General features: G+C 36.7%; 1 protein-coding gene across 1 annotated transcript in view; it reads right to left on the bottom strand.

Moving 5' to 3' along the window:
* The window catches only part of PRKCE (protein kinase C epsilon), a 296,009-nt gene that overhangs the window by 89,651 nt on the left and 182,407 nt on the right, over window positions 1-23,951 (bottom strand). The window contains exons 3-10 of the mRNA XM_082307833.1: window positions 21,832-21,991; window positions 20,643-20,677; window positions 19,182-19,267; window positions 16,912-17,044; window positions 13,895-14,037; window positions 12,640-12,736; window positions 10,744-10,958; window positions 9,254-9,427 (exon numbers count right to left, since the gene is read on the bottom strand). Of these exons, the coding sequence (XP_082163959.1) occupies window positions 9,254-9,427; window positions 10,744-10,958; window positions 12,640-12,736; window positions 13,895-14,037; window positions 16,912-17,044; window positions 19,182-19,267; window positions 20,643-20,677; window positions 21,832-21,991 (1,043 nt within the window). The remainder of the gene's footprint in view (window positions 1-9,253; window positions 9,428-10,743; window positions 10,959-12,639; window positions 12,737-13,894; window positions 14,038-16,911; window positions 17,045-19,181; window positions 19,268-20,642; window positions 20,678-21,831; window positions 21,992-23,951) is intronic.

The following is a 23,951-nucleotide window of genomic DNA, read 5'->3' as shown; positions in this document are numbered from 1 at the left end:
CATAGCCATTTGCTGTAAGATGAAATAGTAGAGTCCAAAACATAATGTTCACTGTCATGATCTCCCAATTGCTAAACACTTTTTGCACTCCTATGGACTACTGTATTAGTAAGTACAGCCAGGACTTGGAAGGAGCCTTTATTATTCAGGTCTCCTTAGTTCTGAACAATTACTTTTTAATGACCGATCAATTTACTAGAAGAGATCAGAAAGCATTAATGATGAGATACGGTTTACCTGTACATGTTTTATAGATCTACATTTACTGTTTCTTACTATTAGTGGAAGTTGTATATACTCTTTATATAGCATTTCAGCCCTGGCATAGAAGCACTGTGGACTCACAGGCCCACAAGTGACACACCACTCACTCTCCTCTAGAGTCACGTTTCTTAACTGCTAAGTTGACATTATGGATCACCTTCCTAATCATCTTTTTTAAGGAGATAAACAATGCACTGAATACTTCTCAGCCTACTGAATGGCCTTGGACTCACCTTAGGTGGGAACACAAAGAAGCTCTCTACATACTTCCCCACACACAAGCATGAGACTATAGGCTGGGCATCACTACTCTTAGCCCACGGTAGTTAGGCAAAAGCAAACCCTGCTGCCATCAAAAAAGTGTGTGTGTTTCTGTGAAAAGTACTCACCCACAAGTGAGATAAAATGGCACAAACTGGATTCCCTTAAAACTTCTCACACACCCATTAACAGTGCAAAAATACTCTGATGGTGTGGTTTTGAGAAGAAGAGATAAAGTGTAATTTAAGTTATACCCTACTCAAATTTGGCTCACCTCACACATGGTGTATGGTGCAGAAGACATGTTATGCCAAAACTAAAATTACTCTGTGTACATGCTAAAAAAAAAAAAGCAACGAAAATTTTACTAAAAATGCAAAACCAAATGTTTTGTAAATTCCACTTCTTTCCCATGGTGAAATGCTCTCATGTACTATTATAATTTACTAAGATTACTGTCGTTACAAAAAAAAAAAAAAATAAAAAAAAGAAGTTGTATTAGAGTGCTCAAATGAATTCCAAATAGAACATTTCCTGCAGCTAGAAAAGAAGCTGCAGAAGAATCAAATTTTCCATGCAGTTTCCTTTTTCCTGACTCTTCCTTTGGGGTGCATTAGTTGTTTACTTGTAAGAGCAACACCTAACAAACACAGCATTAAATGTTCTCCCACAATCACTTGGGTAAAACAGGCTTTCTTTAAATAGCTTTTAAAAGAGTTAACTAGCATAAATGAGGTATCCTGACAGCTACCCATGTGAGCATTACATTTCTACTTATTTTAAAGATAGGTTTTATTTTTACAAATTCATTTTTATACTGAACCCATTAGAGGCAAACAGTGAATAGTGCTTTACTGCTCTCAAATACAAAAAGCGCAAAGGGTGCTAGGAGAAAGGGCCAGTGGGTTCATGTAGGTCATGTACTCAGGTCTCTCCTGTCCAAAAGGGGGACCCCACACCAGGTGTGAGGATGGTCTTGAGACCTAGGTGCAGAGGACGGACAGAAAGAAGGGTCACAGCACACAACTGCAGGGTGACAGATCCTGCTAAACACCAATCAGGCACATTTCTTCCAAGGGCTGCTGCCACAAGGCAGGTTACCCTTATCCTTCCCTTTCTCCCAAGACAAAACTAAACTAAAAGCCACAATCCAGCCTTAACCTGCAGGATTTCATTTAAAGCAGCATTGCTCAATTATCCTGCTGGATGAGGAACAGTACTCCATTCCCACAAAAGCTGTAAGATTAAGAATGCCAGATGAGGAACCAACCAGCATGATGTTAACACAGCCATAGTGCAAAGCTTATCCAAAGATTCTGTGGACCCAGTTAAGTGCTGGGTCTACTCCAGTTCTGTTCAAAGTCTGCTACCCCCTTTGCCCTGTTCGGATGACAATGTTCCTGTCTCCTCTGATCTCTGCTAAAGCACGGTGTACAAGACAGACAGACTTGCCAGGAAAGTTACTGGCAAAGCATCTGGTAGATGTTCTGAAAATTCCTCCCCTCGAACATGCCCCAACTGGAGAAACACATTTTTCTCAAGAGGAAAAGCGTGCAATACGTAGTTTCAGCTACTCTGTCCAAGAGATATGAAAACAGTACCTAAAAGGTCCTTAGTTCCACCTGTTATCCTAAAAACCTCCTATCTGCACATGATCACATCAGGACTAAAATCTTGAAGTTAAATTTTACGCTTGGCTACACTAATATGTTTCTAACATGGTGAAGTACTGGCATAGTTAACTTTAAAAGCCTAATATGCAGGCATGAGGACCAAGGTAAATAAAATCAGTACAAACCCCAGCTTGCCCTCACCTATTTCATGACGGCAGTTGCAGTGAATTCTGGCCACAGATGCTGACTCGGGACTATTCCCGGGGTTGTCGAGGCCTCAGTTACAGCAAAGCAATCCATGGAGCTGCAGCTGCAGCACTCACTTTTATACATGCAAACTAGGAACAAGCCCTAGCTTTGAGAGGGTGTGAAAGAGTCCTGTTCAGTTTGGGTGCTACATCGCAAAATAAAAGTCTTTCCTGTCTGAAAGAGAAGCATTTAGACTCTTCTGATTGATGCTGGAGGAGTAATTTCTCCTACGGGCCCTTGATGAGCCTGGCTGCACTGATAGCCTGACTTGAAGTTTAACACTAAAAGGACTAATGCGAACAATGAATCTTCAGTGAGCTAACCGGGCTTTAATAATCCTTCAAGAGCAGCTAGCAATAACTGAGCAGCATAATAGCAACTTTCCCAAAACCGGGTCATCATGCTGGAAACAGGGGCCTGTGTGTGTGAGAGACAATGATTACAGTATTTAATCATCAGCTTCACCGTTCCAACTATTCTTGACCACACTGTCTACTTTTAGACAATACAATGATCGTGGTCAATGCATTCATACTGTGTAGCAGTCAACAGGAAATCTAAATTTAACATACACAGCACCCAAATTTCTGAAAAACCTTATTCTGCCAAAATTTCATGTATTTACGTGACTTCTTGACTGTATGATATACAAGACATCACCAGATACCACTCTAACTTCTAGTACTTCAGGAAATATTTCCAAAGAATGAGTCAGTATCAGTTCATTTTAATTTCTTATGATATGAACTGCCTGTAGAAACCAGCTGGAATTAGAAAATAGTTACTACTGCACATATTCTGTGTATACGCATGTATAATAATACAAGTAAATAAAATATTAAAATTAAGTTTGAATATAAATATGTATAAATGTATATAAAAAGATAACATAATATAAATAGTATAAATAACATTGTTCCATGCTTACCTACCATTTTATTCTACCTTTTTACCAGTTAACACTTACCATTAAGAAACCTATGTCAATAATTTTATATTTAAATTGTATTAACATATTTTAGCACTGAAGTAGCTAAAAATACAGGGGCTAATTTAGTATGCTGTCTCAGACATCTACAAATCTACTGAAGCAGGGATAATAATGAACAGAATTGGGCCCTAAAAAGTTCTAATTTGACACTAATCAGTAATAAAAGGCAATGCAAACTTGTGCTAAACAGATTACACCCATATAGCAATATCTGCATAATGGCTTTAGCTGCTTAGCAACGAAAGTACAAGAATACCAGATAAAATGGATTATAAGCTTTGATTAGTCCCAGATGAATGTAACAGTGGCCGGTCGGTTAGGTTAATTTGCACTGTATATCATAAATGACACTCCTCTGAGCTATTATTACAGAAGACATTTACTTTTTTGTACAAATACATGTAACAGAAATATGACTTGCTTGTACATTACCAAAGACAGTTTTGGTCACATACTACAGTGATTCTTCTTAAATTAACTTAGAAAAGATGACTTAAGGACATCGTAAGCATATGATTCTCTTTCCTCTTGCTGTTTTACATTTTCTTAGACAAATAAAACAAGCCACTTAAAAAAATGTAACTCCGTTTTACACCTTTTGCAATGTTCCACTTTTCCATACTGATCCCTGTACATTGTAATAATATTGTACTATTGGACTTTCAAACCCTCCTTGGAGACATTTAAACACAAGCCATGAGTAGAAGAAGGACTGATTACTTTTGGTTTTTACAGAGGGGTCTCATGCAGAAAGAGGTTCAGAATGTGCCAACAATCACAAAGGAACAGTGTGACAGCTGAAACTGAAACAAAATCTCCTAAATCTTAGCTTTATAAACGCCAGTCTTCTAGCATTACCTAGAGTGTGCTAGATATAGTGCAAAAGCACAGAAAGGAATAGTACCCGAAACACAGTACTCGATCTAGGATAAACCAGTAGTAAGCCACTAGGTAGAACATAACAGTTAAGGGATCAACATAGCCGTAATAGGGCCACTACAGCCTATTCCTAGGTGTCGTTCAGTTCCACCGCTGCCATGTGGCTAATCTCTACCTTATAACACAAGAACACAGGAAAGAAGAAGCAGTGAATGGTCTTGCAGGTCAGCTCAGGAGCTATACTATAAATAGATACGCTGCTTTTAACATGCAGACAATTGTAAGGAAAAAAAAAAGTTATTATGGGTGGGATAAGTCTAATTATTTACCTGGAGCAACTGACTTTCTGACTTTCTTTATCCTTTATTTAATTGTTTTCTCTAATAGAAAGAGCTATAATGCTGACTAAGGGTACAAGTTACACAACTCTATCATTCAACAGGAACATTGCTCTGTACCAATAGTTCTCTCTACTATGTCTGTGTACAAAGCAATTTTGTTGAAGATAGTACTCTGAAAAGAGCAGGAGAGCACTAGTTCCAAATCTATCTAATTTCATGAAGTTGGATAAAAAAGCAAATGGTAGATGTTAAAAGCAGTAGCTCTCTGGTCTTCTAAATTTATAATGAATTATAGTAATAAAACTTTCACTGTCTTAAATAATTTTAAAACCATTTTATTTCTAAAGTATTTATTAGGATAATTCATTATAAATTATAGGGTGTGCACATATATGTGTATGTACCTCATAGGGGACAGGTCTAGAAAACTTTCAGTACTATGAAGAAGGTTGACAGGGGTGCAAGGAGGAACAAAGGGAAGCTGGTTATACCTTTATTTTGTAGAATCTCAACTTTCCATTAAAAAAGACTTTCATTTTCACAGTTCTGAAACTTCCAACTGTGAACGAAGTATCACAAATACGAGAATGCCTTCAGAGAAAATAGCTCTAGAAATACTTAACCCCCCTTTGCCAGCCACCTGACTGAAGCATTATCAATAAAACCTAATGTTGATACTGTTCCGTAGTTGATCACCGAAGTGTGGTATGAGGTTGGAATGAAGAGGACACTGGAGAGGGCAATTGCGCAGCATCAGCATTATTGTCAGGTATAATACTCCTTAGTGAAAACACAAGGAACCAGCACATAGAAGAAGAGAAAGAGAAGACAGGAGGAGGAGTGAAAAAAGAAGGTAAACAATAGTAGTCCTGAAAAAACATGACATTTTCTCAATAAAGGACATAATGAAGTCCTGAATAAATCAAAGACGATGATAAGCAAAGGTCAGTTATTACAAAAACACTGTACCCTGTATGCTAGGCCTTGGGCAAGTTTCGCTATGGGAGTGCCGAATACAGAATGCAGTATTCTTTATTTATATCCCAGCTGACAGATCACAAGCAAAACAAAAATCAAACCTCTGAATACATTGATAGATGCATTGACCATATTCTGGCAAAACAAGAAGGGAAATGTTGCCATAGTACAGGAGTGTTGAAAAATACTATGCAACTGTGACATGGTTTTATAAGATATGCTACACTAAAATCTTGTGACCTCATTCCACATAAAAACACGCATCAACTGAGGTTCTGCCAGCAGATTTTACATTCTTTCTAATGTGTAGGACTGAGTTGCTGAGTTTATACCTCAAACTATTGCAGGCAAAACATCATACATCAGCTTCACACACTTTATCCCAAGCTTTGGAACAGAACCTAGCTCTCTTGACTTCCAGGTCACTGCAGAAGATCACAAAACAATCCCTGAAGTGCAATATTTGAATATATACAATTTTAATATAGAATGTTCATTTTTTGGGGAGCTCATTTTTTGATGAGCTTAAAGAAAACTGTTTTGATCAAAGTTAGCTTTTAGATTAAGAAGGAACACGAGAAATACCAGTCCCAAGAATATTCCTTTAAAATAAGGAAGCTAGATGGGACTGCTAAAAGTAAATTCACATATGTAGGGCTAAAAACACATTAGTGTATAAGGTATGCTGTTATTAGCCATTATTTGGCATGACTTCTGAATTCCAAGATAGTTTTAAATATGATCCCTTACTTATTGTGATAATAATACTATTATTTAGTAAATGTTACCAATGAAAAGTCTGCTTCATGTTAAAACCATGAAGCATACTTGCTGTAAGAAGCCTATTAGGCAACTTTTCTGCAGTATCTTCACCTACCTTCACCTGCTGAAGGAAAACACTGCAATATATAAAGTCAAACTCTTACATTCACATTTCTGTGGAAGAGGAACAAAGCAAGTAATCTCATTACACAAAGTCAATCTCTGAGTGCTTTGACAATGAATACTGAGTCAATCTTCCCATTAAGTCAGGGTGTATACGACAAATATGCTCTACTTGAAATGTAAAATTTAATTGCAGCATGATCACTTCAGGGACCAGTTCTGCAAAGTACAGCAGCCATGGCACGGCATACAACTGCAGCTTAAGTAACTAGACACTACTGTTAAAACACATTTTAAACTCTATTGTACAATAGCCTTTGTCTCAGTAAAGCTATTTTAACCACAGACCATGTTTGTTCAATCAAGGTTTTCTACTTGTTTTTCTACTGAACCAAGCAAATCATTCAGTGACTAATTTACTCGGTACACTTTCATTTGTTGTCATTGATAAATAACTTAGAGCTTTAGCAGATGTATTGCTTTTGCTTTACATATGTTTGGGGTTTTTGTTTCTTTATAAAGAGTTCTTTGCAAATTGTTCATTGGCCATGCTCAAAAAAAAACCCTTCAATTTTTCAACTATGGACTTTTAATTTGATTTGGTATCACGAGGTATAGAGTTTTGGCTGTTTGATAAGAGTCACTAGCCTATGACTTGTAACTATAAATCACATAACTATCAGCTCCTCTGAGTTCAAGCGAAGCCACAAACTCTAGTTTCTCTCTGGTCAAGAGATCTGGGAAGAGAGAAGATGGCAAGAAGAACTTCTGAGTATCTTTCTTTGATGAATGGCTTTAGAGAGCAGGGAAGAAAGCAGAAAGCACGATTCAAAAGAAGGGAGAACAGATGAGAAATACGAAAGAAAAAAAATCTCCAGGAAACCAGAGAAGTAGCAGGAGAACCTTCTGCCATAACTCTCTCAATGTAAAATTGATCTTTACTGATGTTCTGCCACATGATTCACGTCAGGCTGGCAATATATTTATTTACACTTCAGGGAGTGCAGTCTGCCTTAGTCCTGAAGGTCCCACTCTGTTCACAGAGTTTATCCCTCACTCCAGTACAATCTTTTTATCACCTTCTTCATCTAAAATAATATGCTCAATTCTAGTTATAGATTTTAAGGAATACATTAAAACATTTAAAGACTATGTTCACACATATATTCAAATGAAATGAAAGTCTGAACGCATGAAACATCCTCCGTAGGCATAAATTGTACACACACCTTCCTGGGCTATTTTTTTGTGTCAACTTCAAAGCACATAAAACACTAATGCATTTTCACTATTTTAAAAACTGTATAAACATATTAAACATTTGCTATTTGCATATTTGAACACACTATAATCTTGATCCTACTAGCCATTTTCCTGTGGCTTTCCCACTGCCCTATTTATCTCTCCTGACAACTTTGCTGGAAGATCTTTTAGTCACAGCTTTTCTGTAATTCCACACATATAATTATTGCAATTGGTCATTGCTGCCATACATAGTTTTGGTTATAATACGTGAATATGTAAGTATTTACACACGCACACACATAGACTCATACACACTGTTAGTTAACTCTTAATTTTGTTCAATATGCTAATTTAATTATTCATTTAACCTGCCAAACTTTTCCATTAAATTGACTCAAATACTCCAATGTACTGTCTTATCGAAAGGAAAGAAAAAACCCAAACCAGCAGTCTGAAGGAAGTTGATTGATTTTCAAGTGTTTTATTTAAAACATACATATATACTAACGTCTAAAGTTTTTTCCCTGCGGGTCAAAAACTCATCCCATTGACATGAATGGCATATTTAGTTCAACAGGCAAAAGTTCAAAGCTTAGTGCTGTGAAATAGTAAACATTTTATCAGGAACTTCAAAAATAATGGATCCTTCTGTAAATTCAATTATATATGATTGGTATTCTATCTGCAAGACAGATTCACCTTGTAGGGGTTTTTTTTTGTCCATAAAGCTTTCTAGACAATCAGGCAAAAAACTGTCAGCTCAGCTGAATGACAAGAGAGAAATAAGGGACTAAAAAATGAAAACCAGGAATATTCTGTGAACACAACTGGTTTCAAGCACTTAGACTGACTGGATTCAGAAATCCTAGAGAGTCAGCTAAACCATCCAAACGTTCACTTACGTTTAAGCAGCAAATCCAAAACGTGCTATGAAGAGGAATTCTGTCTGAAAAATTACTAACAAGGAACACACCACAGGAACAGGCTCTCATTATCAGCTCTCTCTGCTTTTCCTTCTCCCTGCTCCTCAAGCACATGGGAGGCATTAGCACTATAGGAACTTGCTTGATAAGCAGCATACCTATTGCCTCTTTTGAACTTTTTGTATACTACACAGCACAAGAAAATTGAAAAGATAAGTGTTCTGCCATAACCACATTTCTGACACAATCATTTTAGAATTTTTACTCTGAATACTGGGTGTTAAAAAATTTGTACTTAATTCAACAAACAATACACCATATTAATGTACAGAAGAAACACAAAAAATGGTACCTCAATAGTTTTTTTTGTTTTATGCATGTGGTTTTTTTTTTATTTTTTTAACTTATTTACTGCCATCTCCTGGTACTTACAAGGTAGTAGTATTTATGCTATTTAACTGCAGCCAGTACTCCTGTTCAATACCACTGAAATGGTGAACTGCCAAAAACTTCTCAGAAATATTTTCAAAATATTGCTGTACTTTTTACGTTTCTGTCTTTTACTCTAGAAATAGTGAATATTCTTCCCTGAGTGATAACTGGTAAAAGGTTCATGTAGCTTACCTTCGTCTGGAAGCAGCAGTAAAGTTGTGTTAGGTATGGATGTTTCCGTGCTAATGCCAGAATTCTCTTTTCTGTCATTGTACAGTCTACATCATCATCTTGAAGTATAACATCTTTCTTCAAGACTTTCACTGCGTATACTTCATCTTTTCCTTTTAGCTCAGCTAACATTACCTAAACCAAACAGAAATTCTGTTTACATATGAACAACAGATACCATAAATGCAGGGTTGTATATGAGTTTGACTGCACTGGAAATAGACAGACAGTTACACACTTGCCTGAATGAAGTTGTATGTTTATAAAATTAAGAGTAAAGTAGTGTAATTTTAGAAAAAGATACCTCTGGTATTCTTAAAATTTGAAACAGATGGTATCTATTTTGTTTGTTAGTTAAGAATGCAGAAGATAAAAAATTTTTATCCCTTCATTCAAATATCCTAATGAATGCCTATTAATGAGACCTCAAGAACTAAAAAAGGAAGGAAGTTGATATAGAACAGAAATTTATTTCCCACTTTTATCTCCTACTTTTGGTAGTGAGATTTGTGTGTGATGAACTTAGTATAGAATCTCACGTACCATTCTGGTCACTTTAAAGTTGTTGATTTTAACTATCACTATTGTTTAAGGTTCAAGTCCTATACTCTGTTTAAGGTCAGTTCTGGCTTGGAGCCAGGGTAATCTTCAGAGAAAGAATTAGAAAACAGGCAGACAAAAGAACTGTTTCAGCTCTGTCCTTCTGCATCTGCAGTTCCTGTATATCAAGGAAGGAAGAGTGTACTTGTGAAACAGACTCACATTTCAGTCCTCCTATCATTCCACGGTGCACAGCACTGTGAAAAGAAAAATCTATAAGCCCTGTAAATAGAGCAATGCCCCTTTCACCCTCATCAGTTCCCTACTGTGGGAAGGTATCTGGTGAATTACATCTTCGCTGCATACTTCGTATTTTGGGCAGCTGTCTAACCCTCTTGCACTAGTCGTATCTGAGTGGAAATGCTTGAGTTCTGCTTCCTCCAGCACTGAACACACCCACCGAGGAAAAACAAGAATACAAACTGTTTGGCGAAATAAGTAAACTTGAACTGGGTATTATCTAGAAAGGGAATTAATTCAGAACTCCACAGCATTATTCCTGGGCTGATCTGTCCTGCTCGACCACAACTAATTCTCTTCTTGAACAGTATGTATGTAACTGTATGTATGTCTTCATTACCAATATCCTGAAACAGTGAACCATTGACATTGTGTTTCAAAAGGCTTGACTCTAGTTAATGAAGTGAGCTAAAGCACAGAAAATGCCACTTGATCAGGAGGCTGATGTTCCTGACCTGTGGGGTAAAAGCTGCTTTTAGCCAGTGGGTAAAGAATGGAAGGAAACCCCTGGGATGGAAGGACTTTCTGAATGTCAATATGAATATTTTCAAAGCAGTACAGTCAAAAAAAGCCTGCAAGACCAGGGAAAAAAAAGAAAAAAAGCTACCTACCTTGCCAAAACTGCCTTTCCCTAATACTTTGATGAAATTGAACTCTTCAAGTCCTATTCGCTTGGTCTGGGCCTGTTTGACCTCCCCATTTTCACCATTCTCCCCAGGCTTGTTAAGCTGGTTGTCTGTTGACGTTGTAGCTGTTGCCCTGTGTTCCTCTCCCCGATTGTCAAATGATAACGCTTTCCTAATGTTGTTTTCCAGCTCTTTGATTTCTGTGGAAATGTGAGAAAATGTGTTCGTTTTAACCAAACATCAGAAAAACAGCCTGTGTTAGTCTGTATCAGTTTTGGGAAGGGACATTCATCATCCCTGAATGCTGTGTAGAGCATTCTGTGGTTAAGAGTACATATTTAGCAAACTGCTTCTCCACCTTACAGTAATCAGCCAAAATCCTGCTCTAACAGGAAGGGTGGCCTTTTAAAATGAACCTAAGAGAATGACATATCCAAAACTTGACAGATAAGTCAGAATAGTGGCCAAATAGTTGTTTTAGTGATTTTGGGTGTTCCTGTACTACAGAGAAGTACTTTGTTTTGAATAGTCCTATCTTCCTGCAGCACTTACTCATCTTCCTGCTTCAGTATTTAGAGTTGTATCTTCAAAAGTTCAAAGGATAGTTGGGTGTCCCAGTCCTTGAAGTCAACATGAATGGAGCATCTTACTCAGCTCCAGCTGTTACCAGATGCCTGCCAATAAAGTATTTGACCACTTCCTAATGCCACTTCAAGCGGCAACTGTGTAGATCTGCTAAACGGTTCTGAAGGTTTCTCAGTGCTAAACACAGTGAGTCCTGGTGACTAACGGACCTCAGGGTCTGCCTCAAGCTCTTGCATGGTACTTCTGCCTGATGGCCTTGGAAGCAACAACTTTACTGGACAGCTACAAAAGTGAAATTTAAGAGAGAATTTAGACAAATTCTTCGTTCTTATTTTAAGCAAAACATCAGACATTTAAAAAATATTATTTAACCAAAATGCTGTCTGTGAAACAAAAAGGTTGACAAATTTAAATCTGTTCTGGACTCAGAGTCTTACAGTACTTATTACCATGGAGCTTTGGAAGTCTTTTCCCTAAAAATAAGGGTGAGAAAATTCTCAACTGTAAATAATTTTCAAAGAATTTGACCCAAAAGTATCCATCTTCCTGTGTCTTGGTGTAAAGATCTTTCATTCATCAGTTTACATACATGATGGTACATAAGATACCTTACAGACTTCTGATTTTTAAAAACATCAATCAGATCAGATTCAAAAAGTGCTGCTGCCATACACATTCTGTCAATGAGGCTGCTCAGCTCAATGAAATCAGGTCATATAAGTGAAGATTAAAATATTTGTCTCCAAATCTATGCATGAAAAGAATTACTGAAAGGAAACACGGTTTTATGAAGCCTCTAGAGACCACACAGACGCGCTAGCATAGCCTAACTGGACGGAAGTTTTTATTATCAGAAATGTTCAACGTGGAATTGCAAGGAGGCAATTTTACCTCAAAAACTTATTAACAGATAGAGGCTTTTCAGATAGATCAAGTCTCTCTCAAGTTCTCTGGTACTATTTAAAATGTTCTCACTCTTACAATAGAATATATAACCTCCTTACATAAAGGTATTTGGTTAGGTAAGGACTCATCTAGTAAACTTAACAACATTTTAAGATAACTGTTTTATAATTTTCTCTTTAAAAGCCACTTAATTTCACAGATTTAAACAAAATGAGTAGACACTTTAAAAAAGCTTCTGCAGTTCATAACTAAGTGCTTCATTTTCTGATGGTAACTACTTCATTGATTTGGTTCTACAAAGGCTGGGGACGATAGCTTTTTTTACTCCTCATAAAGAAGGAAAATATGTGACAATATATATCAGTTATGAAATAAAGAGAGATGTTCAACCTTGATCACATGGAGAAGTTGGTGCTGACTTTGACCTATCTTCTTCTGATGAGGTACTTCCAGGAACTGGTTGTTGAGTCTCTGCACCTGCAATTAGCTAAGAACAATTCCAAAAGGGGTACTCAGCTATGAGATCCTCCCGTGCCAAGAGGAAATTTAATTTAACATTAATTCGCAAGTAGAAGTATGAAGGAAAGTGAAGATGTTCTACCCCTATAGATTCTCACTGGCAGGACCTCAACCATACGGTAGATGGCATCACATCAAATGGAGACCATAATACAAACAGAGAAAGAACCGGCAATTTAAAGAAAAAGAGGTTCTTAAGATGAAATAAATGTAATAAGCACACCCAGTGAGTGGGAAAGTTTTGAATAGCCACCTTGAGCCTGTGTAGAAATCTATCCAGTAAATACATTTAACTAGAACAAGCATCAGCAAGCACTGCAAAGTAACTCATGCAATAACAATGTGACAACATCTTTTCCCAGGAGTCAGAGATCAATTCATTTATTCCTGAGTTTTCTATGTTTCTGTAACATTTTAAAACAGCGTACATGGGATCCAAGTGTGCAATAATCACAAAAATTATAATAGGAAAATGAACAGAACCAAATGTCAATGTTTTAAGAAATTACGGTAAAATTTGCCTATTTCTATAAGTCAGAACAATGGGGCTGTTGCCACAAATAGAGATAGAAAGCGTGGCCAAACTCTGATTCAGGATACATATTACTAATCCAGAATAACTCCATCAGCTTTGGATGTACTTGGGGTGACCTATGCTTTTTACTTCTAGAACAGCCTAGTTCCTCCTATAATAGTGATGATAGCTCTGGAATTGTCATCTGGCAAACAGCTCCTCTTCATGAGAATCAACACATTGGCTCATTTATCAGCATTTACAATGTTATGGAGTAGTGCTGTGTCTCAGTCAATCAATTATCCAATGTCAATTCTGAGCCAAAGAGACATTTATGTTTTTATGAACTGTTGTGTCAGACACTGTCTCTCTGGCAAATCTCCTTCCTCAAAATTAAAAAGGGGAAATCCTTCCAGACTCTATACAGACTCTAGGCTTGCAAAATTGTAGCAGGTCAAAATACATTTCATATCAAAATTCAGAATAGATTATTTGCACTTCTAACTCAAAAGACAAAGTCTTAGTTTTGTACTGACTTAAATTGAACCCCAACTAGTAAACTCACAATACAGCCCTACTTATTTCTTATGTGACACTACATAGTAAAATTACCTTTTTCCTCCTTTGCCCACTATTAGTGATCTTATCTGGAGTGACTCCAAGATCTGCAAGAACTTTAGCTATGCCTCTAGCATCTACTCCACAGTTTGGTGCCACATTTGTTTCACAGCGTCGATGTACATTCATCTTGCAAACTGAAATGAAATGTGAAGTAATAGAGTAGAGTAAATTAAATACTACCTTGGCATGCATTTGTCTTACTTAAATCAGACCTTATTGGACCTACCAATAACTTTTTCAAATAAATATAATTTCAGTAGAAAAATACTTAGCTGGATTTGCTGTGACGCGTGAATGCTAATACAAAATTATTAACCTGGTTATCATTCTTCTGCTATGATAATGCAGAACAGTGCTTTCACACAGTACCCAGAACAGACACAGGAACAAATGAAAATATCTAATGATCCTGTATATCTTAAATACAATTTGAATTAGAAGAAAAGTCCTTCAGAGCTTGGATTTTAGCAGTCCACTTCTGCTTTCATACTGAGAGCGCAACATCGGTTCCGCAAGTATTATTGCTTCTTACTCTATTTTACTAAGTAGATTAACTCCTACTGTAGGCAGGCATAAAACCAACAGTGTTTTAAGTTTTAATAAAAAATCTTTGGCACTGTTAGACACTCTCTTTCTTTAGATGGCAATCCATTAACTAAGCTCTTTCTCTTAAATACCATCTCCTGAAACTAGCACACTAGTAAGAGGGGAAAAAAAGGTTATATTGCTTCCAGGTTATGGGGTGGAAGGGAGAACATAGCTCCATTAAAAATAGCATACTGTGGATTTGTTGGGAGCCAATGACACATTTTATCTTAGCCTTCACTGCCCTCTTGTGGAGCAAGGCACAAAGAAAGCAAAACTGCAAGTGTAATTAAATATTAGAATAACATTCAATTGCTCAAATTCCTCACTTCAGTAATTTTTAGAGAACAAAAATCAAAAAAGTATGTATTTGTAAAGCTGCATTTCATTATATTGTTCATCAACAATGCTTTCACCATATAAGCCTTAAAGAAACAAACCACATTTGCCTCTGAGACAATACACAGGCACTGTATTTGCAGCAGCAACCATGCGCTTCAGAAAGCAGGTGCCTTTCCTTTTCAAGTACGTTTCAGCTCACAAGAAGAGCAAAAAGAAATTGCTACACATGGTATTTTCAGTGCTTGTATATTCCATGACAAAAGCTCAGTGGCAAGTAAAATGTTTGACCTAGGATCCGTAACAGTGGACATTAAGGAACTGAACTGTTGAAATAAAGCAAGCAGGAAAATTTTGTACAGTCCAACTTCATGAACTATTTTGTAAAGAGAAGCACAGAAATAAGCAGTGAGAAAACAGAAGAACAACAAGCACTGGAATACACTTTTCATGGTATTAATAACCACACTGGGTAAGCAAGTACATCTCTGAAGAAGGGAGCATTGTTTGGCACTTGTTAAGAGAGAAAACAAAGCACGGACAAAATGACATTTGTAGCTCAGGTGGGTTCTAGATTTCATGCAGACAATACTGCGTTTTTATAGGCACTAATTTTGTGAACATGAAGAAAGCAACATAGGCTCTCTGAACTATTGGTTCCATGCATCTGCTACACAGTAAATGCATACATATGACAAATCACATTATTTTCCACAGTTAAGAGGAAATGAACCATTATGGTACTTGCGAGAGAATATAAAAGTGAACTAATATATTCACAGATTAAGTGGAGAGATACCATAGCTCTGACTAAAAACAAAGAGGAAAAAAAAATCAGGTTTAATTGACAAATCTTCTCTGAACATATCTCCACCATAATTAAGATAGCATTTGAACAAAATCTTTAGTAACGATATTTAGAGTCTAACATTTTAGCACTGCTCACTAGATAGAATCACAAGGGAAGGCTTGAATTTCAGAATGCTCTCACTGTGTCTGACTTTGCCATGAAAGAAATTTCTTCTTTCCCTTGCTGCTCAGCAATTTGTGACGTGAAGCATTAGGTCTGACCTTCACCTATAGTTATGTCTCATCCTAAATACTGCAAAGCATGTATTTAATAGATTGCATGTTTATACATATATGTGTGACCCCACGTTTCTGCTGCTGAGAAGTATACGTAACAAGATTTTTGTATTTATGAAGATGGACCTACCCATTTGTAAAGGTGTAACAAAATGAAAATGCTTATAATTCAATTAGGTACTACTTTCTAAGAATCTGACAATCTTCATGATATCATTACCATCAGCCCACTAATTGAAGTATTTTATTCACTCTTTCTAGAATATTACTTTCCTTTGCAAGTGTTTGTACTGCTTTCTCCCCCTTTTAGAATACATAGATCTGCTTCAAACAGGGAGATATGGAACCAGCCTTTTCTCTTAGTCAGCTAAAATGACATGAATGCACCTTCCAGCAGTAACTTCATATACAGCTACTGTACACAGTACACAGTCCTTAAGCTTCAGAACATAATGAATCTTTTATTTTCTGGAATAGAGGGGCTAGGCAGATCATCACAAAGGATGATTTAGCTAGGTATCAGAATACCTCATCTTCTGGATATGGGCACACAGGACTGGTTCTGCCTAGCCTACCCAATACATAATAGTAATTTTTGAAGATGGTATTACAGGGAAAAGTAGCTGGAATAATGATGTTTAGAAGTTTAACAACCATCACCACAAACCTGAAAACACAAAAGGCATTTAAGCTGAAGGGATGTAAATTCTCATGCTCCTAGTTTTCTGTCAACTTCTAATTTGCTATGTGGCAATAAACCTATAGAGCAGTGAGTGCAAAATGTATTTCTCCACCTCTGTCCTCTGCATCTGTTATTGACTGGTGTCGCAGACCAGGTAAAGGACCATTTTCTAACCATGATGGCAATTCCTACAGCAGTCTGCTATTTACTTTCTATTCATTTCTGTACATGCTGGAAAAGACAGAAGAACTTGAAGTCTTTCCAAGTCTACTGCACTCACAAAGAAAAAGAAAAGCTCTGAAGTGGTAATCCTTACCTTTGCATTGTAAACCTTGTCTCAAAAGACCCCAGAGCAATGAACCACAGTGGTCACAGAAGGTGGGCACTTTGTAATTGTGAATGCTGAACTTGTGAGGCATGTTGACACTGAAACGCTGGGATCCCACTTGCTGAAAAAGGAGAGCACAGCATATTTTTTCATTCTAATTAATTTCTTTATAATCAGCGTATGCAGAGGCCCTGTTATGTTTTGAAACCACACAGAATTCAAACAAGATGAAGTAGGTCTGTGCTCAGATGATGATCTTTGTATTAGATATACTCCAGCTCCAGAGTTCTTCTCACTACTTTAGTTGGGGAAAAGAGGGGGAAGGGCTGCTGTTGTCCAAGAGATAAAGTCTACTTCCTAGTAGTTTTGGGAACAACAAATACATAGCTATCAGGAAAGACCTCTTAATGTGGGAGGCGAGGAGGTCACTCCCAATTGTTTTAGGAGCAGGAGGCTGAACTACACAGGACTAAGAAAGAGAAATATATCACAACCTCTTTACCTTTTCATATCCCACTCTTCTTCAGATTATGAAAATGACAATGACAATTTGTTGTGTTCAGGGATTCCAAGGTACGACTACTTACTGATTAGATGTCTGATAATTTTTTATAGTGGCCACTGCATAGCAGGAGACTTATTTTGATGTTTTTCCTTCCCTTTCCTATTACCACTGGCTTTTCTCCAGTGATCTAGTACCCCTTCTAAACAATGAGAGCATTATATCAGCAAAGCATACAAGTCTCCACCAGTCTGAAACCTGGGAATATAAATCTACACAAGATTTTGTATCTTCCTGCGAGTACTATACAAAACCAACACTAAACAAACACAGTCCTTTATCACAATCCTATGCAAGCGACCAAGTTTCGGACGTAACTGGTTGTGACCCAGATATTAACGAATGCTTCCAGTACGAAAAATGGCAGTGAATTGCACAGGAAGAATGAGATCAGTTAATGTCTCAGTCAAATTCATATCAAAGTTGAAAGAGTGGCTTAAAACCATTGTTACACACAAGTCTGATTTGTAATTTAAAACTAGGCTTTTTCAAGCATATAAATATAGGTTTTTAACAAATAAAACTAAGAAATGTACTTTTTCCACATGGCCAAGGAACTGGGATCACCTACAGACTACCTCACCTAATCCTATGGTGAAAGATAGTAGGCCCTTGCTGTTACACAAAACAGAACAGGACAGTGAGCATTCATTAGCTTTTCTGTTAAAACACAAACAAACAAAAAACTTCTGTATAAAACATTCACTGGTTACAGCTGAGGGCTACAACTACAAAAAACCATAAACCCACTCCCCTCCCCAACTGTCCCCCTACCAACCCAGCCATAAAAGGATACCCCAGAGCTGAGGAGTCTAAGGGAGCTGAACACAACAGCAGTCACATCGCTCCCTGGTATATGACTGTCCACAGAAATTAACATTAATTTCCTAACCAAGCCTAACAGGGCCATCTTAGCTGAGAGAGACCTTTAACCCAAGTAAAAGGATTGCTTTTTTTTCTCTTCTGATCCAGAGCTAAATGTGCTGTTGGCAGATTTCATTTTCAGGTGATGTCTTCATTTGTTTAAATGCATGATAACATGAAGTACATATTGTGTTAATTCCATTAATATACAAAAGCTTGCTAGAGGTAAGGAGTAATTATGCTGCAAAACCTGTTAGCTATGCGGTACCTTGTGTTATCACTATCATCTTACACAATATCCATGGCCGCCTTCAAGACATGGATGGCTTCTGTTCTACATTTTGACAGTTTGGATGCAGTCTTTGTTGAGGTGAGACTTTGCAAGCAAATTCTGGGCAGTCTTTTATGTTGATGCAATATACCCAAGCATACTGCCTATCCTATCAGCTGCTAATGACTTAGGCGCACAAAATGCAGTTAAGGGATAAAGGGTCCCATCCTGCTTCTTTTGAATTAAAATGACAAAACTTGTATTCACTCAGAAATGGAGAATATTAAAAATGAAAAGGAGTGGAAAGAGCTCACTGAGACTTTAAGCATTCAGATATTATAAAAAGTTTACTAATTAGAAACAAATTGCTGTATAGTAATTCCCATGTAGATGAAACTGTTATGGTAATCTGTCATTCCAAAGTAAATGCTACATCACAAGACAACCAGAAGGGCACAAAAAAAAAGTCTATAATATTTATTGATGAAACAGAGGAGATGATACTACTTTGAACAGATGAAAGACAGTTTTACCTAGAAAATTTATATTATAAGCATTTACCTCATCGTGAGTTTCCTGTTTTTTTAAGCCAGCACACTTCGTTATTATAAGTTCATGGCATCTCTTGTGGACTACACAAGTGCAAACTATAAACAAAAAACAGATAAAAAAATGAGTTTTCGTGAAGATCGATTTTAAAGCAAAAGACTGATCTCAGAAGACTTGAAATGCTGGGACTTGAAAGGCTGCAAGTGACTGGTGACTTGGTGAGTCCTATGGCTTACAAAGGCAGAAGATAACGGACTTTCAAGAGACCAATGAATTTTAAGAGAACTAAAGCATATCTGTCAAAATCTCAGTATGTAAAACCACAAATTACCTTCTGAAATATTAACCTCGATTTTTACATATTTGATCTCTTTATCTGACAAAGTCCATGATCTCCAAATTATATGAGACACAATGGCAAAAACAACTCCTGTCTCAAGAGCTTCCAGAGGAAAAGAGACAAAGATAACTCATTGTAAAAGTCAAAGAACAGAAAAAGCAAAGTCAAACATTCTTTCTGTAACACATTACCATAAGTTGATAACAGTAAAAGGTTTTGGCAGGCAAAAATGCTTTGTCAATATTCATACTGATTACTTAATCAATGAATAACATTTGCAGATATGACAGATAAGATTAAAAATTGCAAGGTCTATCATACTGTGGGATTCAAGTTCATTAAGTGAAGGAAAAAAAAAAAAAAAACCTTTGGAGTGAAATAATGAATTTCATTTTCTTCTAGCTTTGGCCATTGTTGTAAGAAAAAAAAAAATCAGAACTCAAGAAACCTCTGCTGTATGTTAATACAGTAATTCTTATTATAGCATGTAAAACCATTATTTGCATTTATTTATTTACAATGAGATTTCATCAAGTCTTTTGTAACTGAAAAATCATCACTAACTTGATTACATGTACTTGTCAGATGAGAATTAAATAGAAAAACATCATCCCAAGAGATGACTGCATAAAAAATTAAAAGTACAAGAAACTGAGTTGAAAAATGGGAGCTGAAAATGAAGCACTTCTGCAGTCTTTGCTATAACCTTCTCTAATGATGACCTCTATAATTACCTCATCTATTTAATTACAGTCTTTGCAATTACCTGGCATTTTAAAACAAAGAATCTTAAGCAGAATAAAGAATTCACAATTTTAAAATGCAAGAAGTGAAAAATGAAGAAGCCAACATCCCCCTAGCTAGATGTGCATCAAGAGATACCTAGGATCTGCTGTTCTGATATGTTAACTGTGCCCCTACCTCATATATGCTGCCTAAGACCAACAGTTTTGAAAAATCTTACTGTGACTTACTGTAAAGACTGTATCTTTGCTGAGACAAACTTATTCTGATCATCTTGTGCTAAATACTTAACACTGTACATATACAATCCTTGATGAAAATATCTTATTATTTATCTACTATAACATAATACATATATTCAAACTGTCACCCTGTAGATTTTCTCTTACCTTGACATTGGTATCCCTGTTTTCCTATTACACCCCTGAAAATAAAACAGTGTTTTAGAAAATGAAGAATATATATTTTTAAAAATGAAAAATATTTTTTCTTCTCTTTACTGGACATGCACAAGTTTAAAAGAACAGCTTCTTAAAACGAATCATCTGATAACTGCACGGCTAGACTGAGATCAGTTCAAAATAGGAACCACATTTCAGCTGCTAAGAGGTAACAGGTAGGAAGATAGGCCACAAAGGGATTCAGAAGTAAAGACATATTGACTATAATAAAATAGGCAAAGCCAAAGGGTACACAGAGAGGGAAGCCACAAGCCGGTAAAACAGTCATCAAGCAGGCCTCTAAATAGACAAAAGATTGCATTTGCCAATATTGTTGCTTGAAATCATCTTAGCTAACCTAAAGCCTAACCTGCAGACATATCTTAGAGGAATGTAGTTGAGTTTATGTACAATTCACATAGTTTCACATTAAGAAAGACTGATTCATTACACACTCTTAATAAATATTAAATATGGATCACATCAGATCTTATGTGTATTAAGGTGCAAATCAGTATCTCTAGGTAACTTCGGAAAACAGCAGTAGAGTTGCTGAAAAATAACTGAAAACTCAATGTCTCCACCGCTTTTCCCTATCTGAAAATTGTCAGTACTCAAAACTAATGTAAATAATTTCTAAAAATGAGTTCGTGACATACACTATAATAGGGAAGATCCTGTACACTGAGCACCCTGGATCATTAGAAGTCTAATATTCCCGTATTTCATTAACTTCAGTAGGATGTATAGGAGCTTAACACTTCCTAGGAGGCAGACAGTGATACTTAAGCACCTAAAGAAAAATTCAGTCATCTTGACAAAATGGAGAGGTCTAATATTAGGTCTAAATCTGCACTTAGGCACCTACAGAACACAAGACTGGCTGTCTGCCTAGAATTTATAGTGTGTACCAGGCAGGAAAAGATTGAACTTTGTGGCTCAGAGGAGAAAAAACACAAATAAAACAAATTCTAACATTTGTGATGGAAGTTTAAGTCTTCTATTATTGTCTGCAAAACTAATGACAATATTAAAATGAAGAGGAAAAGTACTACTACTCTACGCCATTCATACTTCAGCAGAACAGGAGGGTATGTTAACTCTTCAGTACAAAGTTGCAAAGTAAGCAAAGTCATACCATATAAAATCTCTGCAGTGTGAACAATATGTTGGTTGTCTAAGATAGGTGGCCATAAACTTGTGTCCATTAACCTGATGTACTCTGCGTCGCACAGCACCCTGCCGCTTTCTGGGGCGCATACGTTCCCGGAACACGCGTTCTTCATTGTCTTTGGGTGCTGAAACAGAGTAAAAAACAATAAGCACTGGCTGTATCAGACATAAATACCGGATAACTCAAATGCAATACATAAGTAGATATTCTCCAAAAATAAAAATAATCCTCTCTAGCTAGCAGTGCAAGACAACTTCCCTAAGTTGTAGGTAAGTTTTTTTCTTTTTTAGCATCAATTACTAAAGGGCAAGGGTTTTCATTGCCTAGTACAGGAACTCCTATTTGTTCTAAACCTTTATCTGTAAATTCACGCTAAGCTGGGAATAAGCCTTCTGCGCTTTGTCACTATCAAGCACGCCAACAAACTCTTTAACAGTAATTACACAGTTAGATTCTCCAAACAGCTCAAACTCTCATCTCATTTGATCTTTGGGGCAGGGGGGGTGGGCGGCGGAATTCACCAAAAAATCCCAACATCCCCTGGTCCCCGTACACTCGGAAAGTGCTGACACAACTGCAAAAAATCTGAGTACAAATACATATTATCAAGCAGAACAAAAATTCCATCCAGAACTGATTACTTTGTAGAACTCCTGATTAAGATCTGAGCTTCAGGCTCTAATAATCCACTTTGATACTAATACACTTTCAGCAAAATGTTCAAGGGAAGGAAGTTGTTCCTCTTAACCAATTCCTTTTCAATTGTATATGAGATTTAATGGTAGAGGAAGTAAAAAATGAAGCTGATATATCTCAGAATGAAAACCTTTGGAAAAAATCCTCCAGAGGCCATTGGGTCTTTTTTCCCCAAGGCTTTATTTTGAAAAGTATCACTAACATCTCCATAGTATTCCTTATGCATTAAGCAAAAGCTGAGGATGAATTAGCAATGAAGAACACTACACAGTTGTTAATGAAAGACAGATTTTACAAGCATTCCTTGAGCCACTTGTGTCTCTGCAAAACAGAATATCAGATTTGGAGGGGACCACATTCAGTCATCCATTGCCAACTGAATCTATGCATTCACTACTTCAGTGCATGTAACATTTTGAAATGTATTTAACACTAGTCCTTCTCTGAATTTCAGCTACCCTGAATCAGTACGATGGCCTAAAGATGCCAACTTTGGTCTGCTGCAAGCTTTTCTATACATGAAAGAGTTGTCCAAGCAACAGTACAGTATTTAACAATAACACAAAGAAAATAAAAAGTCTGAGAACAACTCAAATCTATAATAGTCTCAAATTCTTTTAAAAGCACTGAAATAACCCCTGGTTTTGAGGGTGTAAAATTAAAAGGTATTGATTTAGGAATTCCTAGAAAATGGTCTTAAATTAAGCCAATGCATCGATGGATATCCTGGGAAAATACAGAACACAGACGCATGAACTGAGATCAATTTCTTTCACTGCACAGCAAGGGCTAAAACCCATGACACTAGCAAATTCATTTGTGCTCTAAAAAGCCTAAGCTCCTTACACATTAACAGCTTACAAAACCTTCATACTCAGAGTGGGTTTTCACCCTAAGATGACACAGCTGTGGGATGGCCAGAATAGCATTACTTTTCTATTCTAAGTGAGCTCTCAGTAAATAAACATTGACTTGTACACAAAGCTGCCCCTTTAATTTATGCCAAAGAACAATCAAAAAGCAATGCCTCTAGGTCCCCCTTCAAGAAAGAGATAAGTACCACCAAACAGTTACCAATTACGTTTATTTTTATGTTGTCAATTACATTTATTTTTATGCATTAAGCAAAACTGATGTCTAATAAATACCACAGCCCCTTGAGAGAAAGACTGCCTTCCACAGACAACACATAACAAGTAGTTGGAAATCCTACCGAAGACTCCTATTTCCAGCTTCTGAATGATTTATTGACTTTACAAAGCTGCTGGAAATCTTTTAAAAGTTATTATTATAGGAAATAATTCTATATAAACACAGAACTGTTCTTTCAGTTATCCAGATTGTAGAATTTGTTAAAGTAGGCAGCCTGGATGCGAGAAAGTTAAAAT

The sequence above is a fragment of the Platalea leucorodia genome (genome assembly GCF_965183815.1).
Source record: "Platalea leucorodia genome assembly, chromosome: 3".
Lineage (NCBI taxonomy): Eukaryota > Metazoa > Chordata > Aves > Pelecaniformes > Threskiornithidae > Platalea > Platalea leucorodia.
The sequence above is the reverse complement of the archived record's forward strand: the minus strand, read 5'-3'. Positions and strand labels throughout refer to the sequence as shown.